The sequence below is a fragment of the Salvelinus sp. IW2-2015 genome, linkage group LG22 (genome assembly GCF_002910315.2).
Source record: "Salvelinus sp. IW2-2015 linkage group LG22, ASM291031v2, whole genome shotgun sequence".
NCBI classification, from domain to species: Eukaryota; Metazoa; Chordata; class Actinopteri; order Salmoniformes; family Salmonidae; genus Salvelinus; species Salvelinus sp. IW2-2015.
The window spans coordinates 10137512-10154232 of NC_036862.1; the positions used below are offsets into that span (position 1 = coordinate 10137512).

Genomic DNA, 16721 nt, shown 5'->3' on the forward strand with positions numbered 1-16721 from the left:
GATTCGTTCAATCTAATCACTAGTTGAGTTATTTTGTTGTTGTCGTAGACTAACACAGATACTGTACCTGAATACAGGTAGTCTACATTACACTCTCCCAATAGAGAATCCATTTTATTTAGATACCACAAGATGTCACCATTACCCTTCTGCCATAAACTTGATATCCAGTGGTACATGGAATGTCACCCCACTAGAGTGCAGTCAAGAGCAAGAAAAAGTACGAAAAAGACAGACACACTCAAAGGTTGGAGCATAGGACAGCCACAGTGGAGCGCCTGCACAGTTTTAGGTGCCTTGCTCAAGGGCACAACGGCAGGAGATGGCATTTAGGACACTGATGCCAGTGACCCTCCCGTTGCTGGCCCACTCTTGACCATATTTATTTCCATCTGACATTGGATTTAAATCTGCAACCCTCTAGTTCAGGGCTCTCCAACCCTGTTCCTGGGGAGCTACTGCTCTGTAGGTTTTTGCTCCAACCCTAATCTAGAGCACCTGATTCAAATAATTAGCTGGTTGATAACATAAATCAGGTTAGTAACACCTGGGGTTGGAGCGAAAACCTACAGGAGGATAGGGCTCCAGGAACAGGGTTGGAAACCCCTGTTCTAGTTGCTGACCCACCTCTCTATTAACCTCTAGGTGTGTGTTACATTCAACTAAATCATTGTCATTACAGTATGACAGTTGTGTATGTTTATAAATCACCTTAAAATGACCAAATATTCTCCTCTGCTGTGTTCATGATTTATGGGGGTTCAGGCTTTCTGGATATAAATAACCAATGAAAATAGAAAGTCAATCCAGGGTGAAGCATTAGGCCCCTCAAATTCAAATCTGGACCATGATGCCAGTTCCACTGCTTTTTTCCCCTCTTCATTATTCTCCTCTAATCAGGGACTGATTTAGACCTGGGACGCCAGGTGGATACAACTCATTATCAGGTAGAACAGAAAACCAGAAGGCTCCACACCTCATAGGGTAAGATTTGAATACCTCATGCACTAGGCCAGGGGTGGGCAAACAGATATTTTTTTGTTGTTGTCCAAATCAATTTGCAGGCCAGAAAAAGGGCAGGCTGTCATGTAGGCTCATAGAGATAGATAGAGGACTCATCTTTGTATCTGTGCTATTATATCGTCTGTGACAGCATGGGCAGCGCCATTGAGCCAATCTCCATTTATAAGTAGTCAATTTTCTTCTTTCTTTGATTGGCTGATCACCAGGAGAAATCAGCCAATGAAGTCCGACCCAGTTGTCTACATTAGAACGGTGGAAGCCCTCAATGGCGTTGCCCATGCTAATATGGCTTTGGCCTTTTGGCCAGTAGAGGACTCTAGCATTCCTTATGTGTAGGCTAAATCATTTATAAATAGTGGTGACCATCATGGTGAGTCATTGTACTTTCCCCAGAATACTGAATAACTAATATTTCTTGTAAATTCTTATCACACAATTCAGAAAGTGTAGAACTTCCTTATGGACACAATTGTACAGAGCTAAGTTCAATTAAATACTTATCACATTGCTCTCGGCGCACAACTGTTTCCCGAACCTGTATAGGTGGGGCACTAGGACCCATAGCCGAGTTCTCCAGCAGTGCCCTACTATTGCCAATGATAGCGCACCTCTTCCACTCTCCTAGCCACCGTTTGCACGTGTCTGTGATCCGAAGTGGATATGGCCGCGAACCGGGTCGGGAGGAGATGTAACAACAAGGTCCATTCCCCGAGTAGGGGTCCAGGTAGGGACCCGGGGCTTAGCTTGCAGAAGAGGCAAGCACGGGTCACGGTAAAGTACAACAGAAAGGAGCTCCAAAGACGCTTGGATGTGGAGAAGTGGATTGACTGTAGTCTGGACGAGCTCTATTTGGGCAGGGTGAGTCCCATCAATTTGAACTGAAACGGATCTCTATTGATAGGCTACGCATACAGTCACTTACCAATGGGAAACGTTTATTTGACTTATTGTAAGAATACAAAACGGGTTTTACGCAATAACAATGATTCATTTTAGCATCAGTGTCCACTGAATGACATAAAGCGACTTTGGCAGCAGCTTCGGTGTACGAAATCCATTGTAGCATGGCACATCACTCTTCAGTGGGACTTAATCGCTATAATGAATATATCGGTTTGGCGCATTTGGGAACATAAGAGTCATGTTGTGAGCGGGTACGCAGCAATGGCTTATTTTCAGTCTCCTCAAGATATGTAAATACAACTATTCACAGAATGTCATTAAGTCTGTTTTTCAGAGATCGTACTGCCTCGTGCACTTACCATATGGGATGTGGCTACGACGTTAATCAATTTTACATGGGGGGGTTGGCTGCCCTGTCTCCTTGCGCCCTGTCTGCTTGACATTCGATGAATCAAGAATGTGTAGATGGATGCCTTCTAGTGTTTTGACTGTCGAGTCAACACTGGCTGTCATATTGGTAAATTCATGGTCTCATCAAATCCAGATTAATAATAGTATTGTGCATGTGTTTTCTTATCATACACTATTGACTGGACACCTTTCATTTAGTTAATAATAAAAGCAAACATTTCTCTGTCGCCAGAAGAAGCGGGATTAGAATTGTCTACAAAGCCATTATTAGCAAGGCCATGGAGCACGTGCAGAGGACAATAAGGTTAACCATGTCAAGCTTTGTTTTCCCTTTACACCCTTGTTAGCCTATGACATCAATGTTGTTAGCATGTCATCCTTCTCTACAGTCATTAAGGAAATGAGGGTGTTGTCTGTGTATTTTATTAGCTGAACGAAGATCTATCACACTTCACACACCACAGTTGAACAGGTTTATTCTGCTGTAGGAAGAGCACCAGCCAAGGTGTTATACACCTGCCTGGCATGCTTCCTAATATTAGCAAAGAGTGGAAAGATCTAGCACAAAAAATAGACTTGGCATCCAAGGAAAAATACAAATGTAGATATGGTAGATTCCTTTCATGTTGTTCCCTTCCTGTTGTATGTAAGGGGATGGACAGTCATTGGAAGACATGGAGGGGTCAGTATACTCCCTGTGAGTGGGAAATGCTGTCTCGCTGCCAGGGGTGACTTCGGAAAGATCAGAGGTCCAATTGAAAGTGCTCCCAGAAACAACTGGTCTGTGGCTTGGTGCTTGTTGCTTTACATGGACAGCCTTGAGGGTTTATGGCTTCTGGTGGACACAACAGGAGGATCCTGGGGGACCAGGTGCGGTGTGTGGCATCACCAGCGAGGGCATGGGCCGCCAAAGGATGTTGGTGGGCGTTGGGTTGGGGAGGATGGTTGATGTAGGGATGGGGTCAGTGCTATGGTACAGATGTTGGGATTATTCCATACCAATAATCTCTCCATCAGACACAACCATCTCCTGCTCAGAATGTATTTAACTATAGAAATTGGACGCCCTGTGTCAAATTCTGTTTGTATGATGTGTGGAGACCTATTTGAGTCCACAGCCTTCTGGGTGTTTTTTTTTTTCAGCATCTACTCTCGACATCCAATTTATAACATAGTAATGAAACATTGTAGTAAAAACAATGTCTCTTCTGCAAAGACCACCACCTGACACATACAATGACAGTAAAAACTGCATCAGTGAGCCATCATATTTTTTATAGGGTCTCTCTATAACCACTTAAAGAATAGAGAATAGATAAATATAGCTTTTGATCCTATTTAGTGTTCATGACAATTTGACCTAGGTTACCATTCTGTTTCTTGTGGATGCTTTTTATGTTTATGCTTTCTCACAAACACATGGCCACAGCTTTATATATTTTGTTAATGAGTTAATTGCTGTGCTGATAGTGGAACAGGCATGTGTAATGATGGCGTAATCAGATATCCCCCATACTAATTTCCTCCTAGACCAAAGCTCACACTGGCTGCCCCTGCAACGTGAAAACCCCTTGACCAGGCCTGAATGGACGCTAACTATCCCAGTTATTGATCGATGACATCTTTGTCTCCTGGGATGGTTCTTATGAATGGGAGGATGGGGGGTTTGGAGGAAGTGAAGGTCCCATATGTCACCAAATAGCACAAAGAGAATACCTCCCCCCATCACAGAGCCTGTTTTTGAAGCTCAAAGCATTGAATGTAGAACATTGCTCGGGCAATTAGTCTCGTATCAACGCTCTATCAACACTCTATCAACGCTCAATCGGAGGCCCAGATTAAGACCCCCGCAGTGTTCTGCTATCTGCGTGATTGTCTGCGAGGCTCGAGGTCTTTTCACTTTTAGTCCCACCCCTACACCCAGCCATTTATAACTATTCTATTGAGTCGTCACTGCCCACTAAGCCACACAGATGTGACAGCCAGTTGTTATGCAATTTACCACTGCAAACTGGGAGAGAAAAGCATCGGCGAACTAAGGTTTTTAGAGTGCAATTGTTTACTTTTGTAGGAACAATGAATATCTAATGGATGTGAAACATCTATTGTAACTGATCTATAACAGCTGGTTCCCCGACGTATGCAATTTGTCGACGACATGGAACTTAATCTCATAAGACTCATCAAATATATAAATCACATGCATAACATCACATAATTGTGTATGTCTTGAACCAGAACAGCTGTCCACAATTTAGTGATAAATGAACCATCTAATGGAAATGCATTTCATTTGCATGCCTATGTAGATGAAACAGTCAACAATCTCGTGAGGAACAGGCCCATTTCCTGGTGTAGAGAGAACCTCTTGGAGATCCGTGCCGATCATACATCTCAATCATTATGGTTTTTACTTGGAAATGAAGTCACCCACCCAATCAATAACCATGATTTCACTGACGGCGCTAAACCGCCATTTTTTTGACTGATACATTTTGCCAGTGCTCTGACCACATGCTAATACTGTTGTAATTAATACTAGATCACGTGTCAAACTCATTCCACGGCGGGACGAGTGTCTGCAGGTTCCGCACCCCTGTACTAGATCATATTAATCAAATTGATTTATAAAGCCCTTCTTACATCAGCTGATATCTCAAAGTGCTGTCCAGAAACCCAGCCTAAAACCCCAAACAGCAAGCAATGCAGGTGTAGAATCTATCTGCTGTAGCAGTAAGTAACTGTGGGAAAGCACCTGGTGAAAACTAGTTATGCTGATGTTTTGAATAGGAATGACTTGTTAAGATGTGACAGCAGGGGATGGCCTAGAGAGACAAGGTGTGAGAAACGGTAGAAGAGAGGAAACGTGTAATGGCATGTCATACAGGCAGTAACGAGGATATGAATATTAAACGGAGAAGAACAATCATGAATCTGGAAATGACATGCTATGTATTGGGGGGAAAAATTGATATTGTAGTGGGTCTGCATTTAGCAGTCGGCCTGTTACAGGATATGCAATGGTAGAATGAAAGGGGTTGGAGGAAATGGTGGTTTGGAAACTTGAGTCAAGCCAGATAAGCGTCTGTCAATACTGCAGGCTCCAAAGTAAACCCAACAGTTGAGGGTTAACATGGTGTACACAAACTGACCCACAACAATGACTTTAACGATGAGACATTTCTAATAATTTGTGTCAGTGCAGTATAATGGCTCATCATCAGTGAAATGTATTGAGGCTGAATGTTTTATGTGTATTTTGATTGGTTTAAATTATTTAATAAATTATGACCTTCCACCTCAATGGATTATGGTAATTAATGTGCATTTTTAAAGTGTGGTCGCTTCCCTTTATAAATGCATTTACTTTACATTAGTCTTCAGTTCAACCTGACAGGGTATGTTGACCCAGATTCCTTTTGTCACCAGTGTGGGACAGACCACTTACTGTATCAGGGTGTTGGCTATGGAAAACATTACACACACATGGACACAGGTGCACAGCTGGACACTGACACAGGGACCAGTGGATCACCCAGAGTACCCAAGCAAACAAAAAACACATTACCCTCAACCCACTGGCCTGGAAGTGATGTGGACTAAATTGCTGCGTTTCGAGCCCTCGACTGATGTGAAACTGGGTGGAATGACTCGCTCCCATTTTCTTTCTGTCTCTGCTACAGAGGAGTGAGGGCCCAGCCATACTCATTTCAAAGTACCACCTATACATGATATTATTGCTGGTGTTACATTCTCACCTTTTTAATTGCGTTCATAGAATTGTACTGCCCCTTTAGCCAATTTTTGTTTTTTAACAGGCCTTAATGTTCTGCTAAAACACAGTCATCACACAGTGCAGGCTAAACTAAAACCACAAATGAAAGGGAGTTTGTTAAAATTATCGTTGCTGGAAATCAACGACTGCTAAACATACTGGGGTGGGCTATATCGTCAGATCATCGCGAATCAGTTATTTATGCTTGCGAACTAGTCTTTGCTTGTAACCTACTGGTGGAATTAATTGCGCACTCGTGTATGCAGGAAGAGTGCAGCAATATGTTTGAGAAATGGTCTACTTTGATGGCCAATTCGTTGCATTCAAAGTTACGAGAGAACGGAGACAAAATATATATATATTATGCCACCAAACAAAAGGGCACTTTATTTTTCTTTTTTTTACATAAGAGGGCTGTATCTGCACCTGTCTGCTCACCTTTACTATTAGCCTCCTGCACAAGTATGATAGGAAAAAGGATGGGACACATTAGCCCACCTGACATCACACATCCCCTCACAGAAAACTAATTTGGTCTAAGCATAATGTGAAATCCAGACATGGACAATGAAAGCAGTTGAATCCCATTTCTTTTCTTTTTTTAAATCGTTTTTTTAAAGCATTGCATCAGCCTGAAGTGACTTAACGCATCCTGACAGGCCTGAGTCATCATGTTTGTCTCACGATGGAGGCTGTGTTTACTCAACCCTGCCAGGAATGTGATTTTTAGCTGCTTACTGAGCCTCATTATCCCCAGCATGAGTTGAGCATTACAATAATCATTTTTGATGTTAGTGTTTGAATTCAGATTTTCTTTACCAGCTCCTGCCAGATTACGGAATAGATCTGCTGTTGTGCACGTGTCGTTTTGTTGCATATTTATATTACAACACCATGTATTACATTGTCTGTGTGGTATGAGAGTGATTGTGGACTTGCTCACGTGACAATTTTTTATATATGCCTGTGTGTGTGTGGGCAGAATGAGACAGTATTTCATTGGCATTTGGAGTTGAAAGAAAGGTCAGGGATGCCTGGGTAGGAAGGGACTGCTTGGATCTGCCTGGACGGACCTTTACACTACCGGTATCCGAATCACTAAGTCCCTCCGCCCCGACGGCACCCACAGACAGACCCAACGGGGCTGGTTAGCCTTACTGCTGAGCATTCAGGTCAGACTGAACTCTCCTATGGCCTGTTGCATGAGTGTCACTAGTCAACATGTCACATGCGCGCGTCTTTGTTGTGTACTGTGGTTGATGTTCAGATTAGGTTCTGAAAACAGCCTCCCATCTAGTCTAAAGTGATATTTGCAGTCTTCATCAATTGCCATATGTTATTCAAAGAATCTCTGCATTACCAAAAAGGGCAATAAAAAAACGATCAGGGTTCATTTTTGGCTCACTATGTTGATAGCAGCACATCATGAATAATTCCCTTTGAATCTGCTGTTTGTGCCAATGAGCAGACTTGCCCCAAGGGAAAAATAAATAAGGTGGAATCTCACCATGAGACGTGTTTGGCCAGAAGCCATTGTGGAATGTTTTCCTGTTCAGAATGAGAGAAGCAGTTTGAAAACGGGGTGTGTTCGGGGCGACTACATCTTATATTAAACAAAAATATAAACGCAACATGTAAAGTGTTGGTCCCATGTTTCATGAACTGAAATAAAAGATCCCAGAAATGTTCCAAATTTGTTTAAATCCCTGTTAGTGAACATTTCTCATTTGCCAAGATAATCCATCCACCTGACAGGTGTGGCATATCAAGAAGTTGATTAAACAGCATAGACAGCATCATTACGCAGATGCACCTTGTGCTGGGGACAATAAAAGGCCACTTTGCCTTCAATGTCCTTTTAGAGAATTTGGCAGTACATCCAATCAGCCTCACAACTGCAGACCACGTGTAACCATGCCAGACCAGAACCTCCATCTGGCTTCACCTGCGGGATCAGCTGAGACCAGCCACCCGGACAGCTGATGACACTGTGGGTTTACACAACCAAAGAGTTTCTGACAGTTTGTGCAAAAATTTGTCTCAGGGACGCTCATCTGCGTGCTCATCCTTACCAGGGTCTTGACCTGACTGCAGTTTGGCATCGTAACCGACTTCAGTGGGAAAATACTTACCTTCGATGGCCACTGGCACTCTGGAGAAGTGTGCTCTTCACGGTTTCAACTGTCCCAGGCAGATGGCGTGTATAGCGTCATGTGGGTGAACAGTTTGCTGATGTCAACGTTGTAAACAGAGTGCCCCGTGGTGGTGGGGTTATGCTATGGGCAGGCATAAACTATGGACAATGAACACATTTGCATTTTGTTGATGGCAATTTGAATGCACAGAGATGCAGTGTAAACGAGATCCTGTCGTGCCATTCATCCGCCGCCATCACCTCTTGTTTCAGCATGATAATGCACGGCCCCATGTCGCAAGGATCTGTACACAGTTCCTGGAAGCTGGAAAATGTCCCAGTTCTTCGTGGCCTGCATACTCACTAGACATGTTACCCATTGAGCATGTTTGGGATGCTCTGGATCAATGTGTACGACAGCGTATTCCAGTTCATGCCAATATCCAGCAACTTCACACAGCCGTTGAAGAGTGGGACAGCATTCATTAGGCCACAATCAACAGCCTGATCAACTCTATGCGAAGGAGATGTTGCGCTGCATGAGACATGGTGGTCACACCATGATCCACGCCCCTACCTTTTTTTTTTTAAAGGTACCGTATTTGTGACCAACAGATGCATACAGTATCTGTATTCACAGTCATGTGAAATCCATAGATTATAGCCTACTGAATTAATTTTAATAGATTTAGTAAATTCTTTGAAATTGTTGCTTGTTGTGTTAAAAAAAAAAAAAAAATCAGTGTAGTTCATTTGGGACATTTTCACAGATCATTAAGTGCATAGACTGTTATACAAATAGTCTCTGCTTTTCTCTGAGACTTGGGGGGAGCTGAAGGCACTGAGTATGACCAATTTTAGGAGGCCGTGAGAAAGCATAGTATTCATTATCTGTGATGGAGAATATTTGGCATTGGTGGTGGCTTCCGTCCTTGCAGCATACCTAGACTAGTATTAGCCTGGTTCGTTCGTCCCCCCCCCTTCTTTCTCCTCTCTCCTCTCCCTTCTCCTCAAAGGCATTTCCTCACATGCAGTGTTCCTACTGAAACTAAATCCTAAGATTATGGAGGCACTTGACCGATTCCAAGACAGCACAGCCATCTAAATAATATTTCACCCCCCCAATCATCCCTAGCCCTTAATTGCCAGCCCAAGCATCATGCATATGTTGACTCAACAGCCACCATGGACGCTCACTTACACACACACACAGAAAATCTGTGTGTTGCACGCTAAAAACACGCACAGCTCTTCCTCTGTGTCTGTAAGACCCACGCAACTCAGAACATGGCAAGACCTGATTTGTCCTTTTTTTGCGACTGACGTATGTTATATGCTTGTATCTGAGCCTGTCCCTTTTCATATGGGGTATGTGATAGTTGTATGTTAGGATACTGCCCTGGGTGGAGTGTAGTGGAGGATGCCTACAGATGGGTGGACAGTTTGACTGACACTCGGTCACCTTGTGTCCCCAGGAGGAGGAGATGCCAGAGGAGGTGAACATTGACGAGCTGTTAGACCTGAAGAGTGACGAGGAGAGAACGCACAGGCTCCAGGTGAACTGTACTACTCACTAGCAAAATCATCTGTGGACTTGATCATTTTATCAATTAAACGCTGTGTGAACAAGTTGTACTGTTTTGATTGTGGGAATAACAGTAATAGCTGTATATTTGGTTGCTATTTTAAATATATTGTTTCAGCAGCAGGCTGGCCAGATGAACTAAAATCTTATTTGGTCTGGGGATTTTTTTCCAGGAAATGTTTCTCACGTGCAATAACACAGAGGTAAGTGAGGTAATCTATATAAAAGAGTAATATCTAACCATGTGTTTTTAAGATTGTTTTGGGTAGTATTTTATGCCATTTATGTCCATAGACTGACTATACAGAATGATGTCATGGTGAAGGGACCCAATCAGAGAGCAGTTAGGGCTATATCATTATGAAGGGGCCAGTCAGATTACAGGATTACGAAGTCATTATTAAGGGACCAATCAGAGAACAGGGTTATGACCATGTCATTATAAAGGTTGCAAAACTGTCCTGGTTGGAGGATTCTGGATTTTTTTTCTTATTCCCTCCTGATTTTGGGAAATCCTCCAACCTGGGATTTTGAGGAAACCAGGTAATTTATTGAAGGTTACTGGAATTTTTCAACCCTAGTCATTATGAAGGGACCAATCAGAGAACAGGGTTATGATGTCATTATAGAAGGACCAATCACCACTGGTCAAGTCTGAGTTGAGTCACAATTCATAGTCACAATTCATGAAAATTGTGACTTGAGTCCAGGTCTTAAACTCAAGTACTACATCATTGCCTTTCTCCCGCTCTCGATCATCACCTCGCTCTTTCTTTCAGGAACAGAAGTAGCCAATGATGACTCCACATATAGTAGCTGACAATGCTAGTCTTGTCCCTCATATGCGAGGTCTTTCTCTCACACTGTCCCTGTACTCCTTCATAGTCAGTGTTACTCAACCTGTCTGTTGACAGACTATGTTGACCCCCCCCCCCCCCCCCCCCCCCCCCCCCACACACACACACATTGATATCATACACACGAAATGAAGTGATATCTCTGAAACATGTTTCCTTGTTGTTTCACTGAAGTATTCAACGTTACCAACGCTGTGTGTCACTGCCTTTCACTGTATCCATTCTGAGCATGTTTCGTATGTTGACCGCCTGCCCCTTTTCCCTGCACACACAGGTTTTCATCAAGGAGCTGGTGTTGAAACTCCACGGGCTGCAGAAACAGGAGGACCTCCACAACAATGGCATCGAACAACCCCAGCTACACATCTTCCCCAACCGGCAAAACTCTGCAGACCGAGAGGTGATCTGAAGGCCCTGTTATGTTACCCTTCAACCCCAGAACCCGACTCCCCATTCCTCAGCCTGATGCCACGGACCTCATCTGAAAAACATGGGGTCTTGCTGGTCTTTACACTGTGCTCTACACACTGTCAAATACACATCAAACAGCTAGCCAGATCTGACAACTTATCACAAACTTTGCAGACACCTTATCTTCTGTCCACACACACAACCACAATGCACAGGCAGTCCCTGCAACATTTGTACCTCTACGATGTCAAATGAATTCAGTTTTATTTTTGTTAACTCCGTGTCCGAAATGTTTGAAACATGCTGCTCTCTGTTGGATCGCTACCGCTACTTGTGTTCTGTGTTTCCTTGAATTGCTTTTATTGGAAAAGTCATTAGGGTATCGACTGTTGGTCAGTGTGTCTTATGTTGTGAGATGCACCTCTGATTCTGTTTAGCTCATAAACCAGAACCAAAGAGTCCAGCAATGTACTGTAGATACCAATGTCAGTCTGAAGGTAATAAACTCTAGAGAGCTTTCATATACCCCAATGGGTTAGTCAACGGTTCCTCGCTACAAGCAGGTCTACCATATTTTCAAACTGCATCCAGTAACATAAGAGACAATAGCTCATGAGGTCAACTGAAAAAAAATATATATATTAAAAAGGGGAGAAATATTGTTGTGATATTCCCAATGATTTTAATGACCATATAGATAATACTACAAAGGATATTTTTTATGAAGACCAAGCAATATGGCTTGGTAGGTTGTCAACTGCCACTCAAAGATGGTTTAGATTTGCTATTAAGGATAGTTTAAGATAACATTTAAGCTGTCAGGAACACCAGGTCATTTATTTCTTACCAAAATGTTTGTATATCTGTAGAGGATTTTCAGTCAGCTGAAGGATAGAAACCCAACTGCTTTACTGTACTTCTATGTGCCACCTCAGGTACACAAATGTTTCCTAATGTTTAAAAACATTTTTTTACACGAGTTTCAACACGGTTTGTAAATGTGTAGATCTCGGTTGGTTGTATTGGTTTAAGTACATTTTGAATTCAATGTTTTCTAGAGTAACTTTGAATCATTACCAGCATAGTGTTTTATAGATTAAAGGCTGTATTTCCCTGCTGCTGTACCATAGAGAAGGCCCGTGTTTAAAACATTTTTTTTTACGCTATGAGTCGTATGGATAAACAGCGCCCTCTTCTGGCTAAATGTACTGAATAATTTACAACATTACATTTTGGCATGACGGTACTCTACACGCATTTGATAAACAGGGTGTTTATTTAATCCCATAGGGGTCAACCCATTTACCAACATTGTAAATAGATTGCTAGGGTGTGACTGAGGGTAGGTAGATAGATAGAAGCCTATATGATGCTAACTGAAGTGTCAGCCTGAGGATGCATGTAATATCAGAGACTGGTCAGATTTTTCACGCACCCATAACTTTATCATAGCAATCCTACAGCATGAACTCTTGCTCAAACCAATCCAATACTATCTAATCTGACAGACTGTCATGGTTCATTGGAATAACCTGTAGATGGCAGGAGAACACAAGTCAACATTTACTTTCTCGTTATATTAAGGACACCATAGTCAGCTTCAGGAACGTCTTTAGTAAGATACAACCGCTTACAGAGCATTACGGGTACTGTAGTACATCATGCCGCATCTCTTTTTAGCTCAGCTTCATGCTACGGACATTAGCCTCAATTTAACAATTTTCTGTGGAATTTTCCGTTGCTCAAAAAACGCTCTGTGTATGTATATGCCTGTTTGTTGCTGAAGCTCCGCTGTTCCACTAGACACAGACCAACCAGGCTCAACACACCTTTGTCTATGTTTGTGAAGTAAACATGACAAATTCCACCCGGCGTTAAGGACTTCTGGTCTGAAAGGTGCACATTTCGAAATGTCTTCGTGTGTCATGATCATGGAATCAGATGGACTTGTGAAGTGACCTTTCCCCGTTGACATGATGGTTTGGTATGCGTATGCATTTAGACCTTGTAAGGGTCGTTCCACAAAATGATTGCCTTCTGCGTCCCTTTGATATTTGAAGTAGAAATTGTCCACAACTATTGCATTTTAAAAGCCGGTTATATTAATAAATGCCCCTTTAATACAGACTACATACATTATTCCTATTTAAAATCAGATTTTTTAAATTAAGACTCGCTAAAGTGTAAAAATTCTGCATTTTGACATGTCCCTCCTTGTACCCTCTGTGACTTCTAGGAAGATTTTAACCCACTTAATCTGCAAATTTCTCCCAAGTTTTCACATCATTGTATTTTGTTGCTTTGACAAAGTCAAAGTCATTTCTGAAAATGATGATTTCTTTAATGTGATTAGTGAATAATTTATGTCTACCTCATTTGAAAGTCAACCCTGTAACGTGAACTGAACTCTCGTTTTTATGTGGTGAAACTATTCCTTTTCAAATATTCTTTTCTCTCAAAATAAACATTGAACATCTAACCAAACATTGAACATTTAGTCAAACCATAGAGTACAAGCAGGTGAGCTGGTTCTACTATTTTTGGCTATGTTCTCGTGTTTTGTGGTGGGGAAATGAGCGGGTCGAACATAAGATGTCAACCCTGTTACCCGTAGTTAGACAGGCTGTAAATGTCAAAATAAATAATAAAATAAAAATTGTTACGCTTAATTTCAATCGCCTCTCCCTGTTGCGCACAACAAACTTCCATTCCCCCCCATCACAAGGGGATTTACCTCTGTTTTAAGATGAAATCATCAACCCTGTTACAGTAAAGGGTTAGAATTCCAAGTGCATTGTTCCACAGCATCACTACATCCCAAAGTCTCACAGATGCTCAAAGCACATAAACAAACATGGGCCTCAAACAAAGAGCGTACACATGAACTCCATGACCACATCCGTGTGTAGGTGTGTTCATTGCAGAATACGTTCATAAACAAAGTTCAAAACAACTAGGTAATGGGAGAATACTCCAAAACAAATCCTAGATCCGGTGGATAGGGCATAGGGGGTTGCCTATGGTAGATTACTTAAAATAGATCATCTCTATGAGGTGGGGGGATCCAATATACATATGGGTCTAAAACAAACAAGCAAATTAATAAACTAAATGAAAGTCTAGCCACAATAACCCCCCCCCCCCCCCCCAAAGGCAATTAGTATAATCAGCCTCTCTCCCTGAGGGGCCTGTAGCTCGCTGTGGAGGAGGAGGCAGGGATGGGGGGGCAAAAATGGGATGGCCCGCTTCCTCAGGAAAAAGCATCTTGCGCTATAGCCAGGAAATGGCCAACGCCAGCCCTGGAGTCCAGACGAGCCTCTGGAACAGAGAAGCAGGCATTACTTCTGAGCTGTCGGACCTACGAGGACACAGCAACTCACACACCCACTTCGACCAGCTACATTGCCCGTGTGGCCAGGGATGCCACTGCTGTGAGAACCACAGGGATCCTCTTCTTAACAGCATAACAAGGTAAGAGCTGGACTCTGGGTCCGGGTGAAGCCATTTAAGACTTTTCATCTCAGTTTCATGTTGTCCAGGTGCCCCTGATTTGGTTTGGCTACAGTCAGAGCTCCCCTCAGAAGCATGTGTCCTCACCCACTCATAGAGAGCAGGGCTTGGGTTCCGTATTGGTCAGAGCGGAGACCAATGAGAGACCAGAGAGCGGCAGTATTCAGTGGATAACGTTCTGTTTGCTTTCTTCAGACTCATACAGTATATCACTGTTATGTGTCTGCTGTTGTGTCTCTACTAGGGCCTATAGAATAACATAATTTAAATACAACTTCTGCCAAGATCAGTATTTTGTTAGTATGTATTGCAGCACTTATAATACAGACAGGGCTCCAAAGCCTTGTGGATCAGGAAAAGCCATGCATAGATAACTACATGAATATACAGTGCATTTCGGAAAGTATTCAGACCCCTTCCCTTTTTCCACATTTTGTTATGTTACAGTCTTATTCTAAAATGGATTAAATAAAATAAAACATCCTCATCAGTCTACACACAATACCCCATAAAGACAAATTGAAAACAGGCTTTTCGTAATGTTTGCTAATTCATACACCTGTCTATATAAGGTTCCACAGTTGACAGTGCATGTCAGAGCAAAAACCAAGCCATGAGGTCGAAGGAATTGTCAGTAGAGCACCGAGACAAGATTGTGTCGAGGCACAGATCTGGGGAAGGGTACCAAAAAATGTCTGCAACATTGAAGGTCCCCAAGAACACAGTGGCCTCCATCATTCTTAAATGGAAGAAGTTTGGAACCACCAAAACTCTTCCTAGAGCTGGCCACCCGGCCAAACTGAGCAATTGGGGGAGAAACGCCTTGGTCAGGGAGGTCACCAAGAACCCGATGGTCACTCTGAAAAGATGAATGGAGCAAAGTACAGAGAGATCCTTGATGGACCTCAGACTGGGGCTCTGGAACATCTAATAGGGTTCACCTTCCAATAGGACAACAACTCTAAGCACACAGCCAAATACAGGTGTGCCAAGCTTGTAGCGTCATACCCAAGCTGTAATCGCTGCCAAAGGTGCTTCAACAAAGTACTGAGTACTTGAGTACTTCAACAAAGTACAAAGTATTTTAATTAAATTTGCAATAATTTCTAAAAGCCTGTTTTTGCTTTGTCATTATGGGGTATTGTGTGTAGATTGATGAGGAGGGAAAAAAACAATTGAATCAATTTTAGAATAAGGCTGTAACGTAACAAAATGTGGAAAAAGTAAAGGGGTCTGATGACCTTCTGAATGCTCTGTACATAACAGCAGATTTGCTTAACTTTAGTCCTTCTAGAAACAGCCCACATAGTTGACTATCCACAGCTGTTCATCTGTTGGCTGTTTTTATCATGTTTTATGGATGAAATGTGAAGAGTACATTGTACTTTTTTAAAACAGAACTTTGTGGGTGAAGCTCTGACTTCGGTGCCGTTTTAATCAATGTTTCAATGGTATAAAAGCCTTGTTTGATGCGGTGTAGCAGATTTGAATTACACTGACCGCTGACCACATGTCCAGTGTTGAGGGAGTAGCAATCTGATGAGTCACTGATGGTTATCTGAGTGTCCTTCAGGGAATCTCTGTTGTCTGTATTGTTTATCCCTGCATGTTCGTGATGCACGCACAGTCACAGGAGTCTAAAGATGTGTCGTGTCTTTACTATCATTAAATTAAGACTTTTAGTTTTTATCAAAGATTCTCTGTAATTAGTATTACGCGATTAAACTGATTAATCATGTAACTGTAATTAACTAGGAAGTCGGGGCACCAAGGAAAATATTCAGATTACAAAGTTATAATTTCCTAATATAACCTTTCAGATATTTTCATATCTGATCAATAGTCTTCTGATTAATGAATTATTTACTTTACCTCACGTTAGTCTCATTCCAAACGTCYTAAATTGTTGGTTATCTGCACGAACCCAGTCTTCACTATGAGTCATCCATACATCAATTGTCTTAAATCATTTATTTACTAACTAAGTAATTCACAGAAATGCACACACAAACAAACAAAGTAAATATGGTTACAAGAAATGATAGGGGAATGTGCCCTAGTGGGCTAAACCGGCATCGCGGCTTGGTGGACAAAACGGGGAGTGGGGGTCAG

General features: G+C 42.2%; 1 protein-coding gene across 2 annotated transcripts; it reads left to right on the forward strand.

The window, feature by feature from the left end:
* The first annotated feature begins 1287 nt into the window (after positions 1-1287).
* LOC111949656 (protein phosphatase 1 regulatory subunit 14A) lies at positions 1288-13768 on the forward strand. 2 transcript variants are annotated; one of them, XM_070434012.1, is made up of 5 exons: positions 1288-1393; positions 1649-1881; positions 9722-9802; positions 10005-10043; positions 10963-13768. In XM_070434012.1, exons 2-5 carry the CDS (start codon positions 1684-1686, stop codon positions 11095-11097), a joined length of 453 nt encoding a protein of 150 aa, XP_070290113.1. In that variant the 5' UTR covers positions 1288-1393; positions 1649-1683; the 3' UTR covers positions 11098-13768. The 2 variants fall into 2 exon arrangements, with proteins under 2 accessions (XP_070290113.1, XP_023822766.1); XM_023966998.2 differs by having other exon boundaries at positions 1289-1393; positions 10005-10034.
* Positions 13769-16721: the final 2953 nt, after the last annotated feature.

What these genes read in the sequence shown, in the direction of transcription:
- LOC111949656 (XM_070434012.1), top strand. Translation starts at nt 1,684, where the DNA reads ATGGCCGCGAACCGGGTCGGGAGGAGATGTAACAACAAGGTCCATTCC. An exon ending in AGAGAACGCACAGGCTCCAG is followed by an intron (nt 9,803 to 10,004) that starts GTGAACTGTACT and finishes ATTTTTTTCCAG; the next exon opens with GAAATGTTTCTCACGTGCAA. An exon ending in ATAACACAGAGGTAAGTGAG is followed by an intron (nt 10,044 to 10,962) that starts GTAATCTATATA and finishes CTGCACACACAG; the next exon opens with GTTTTCATCAAGGAGCTGGT.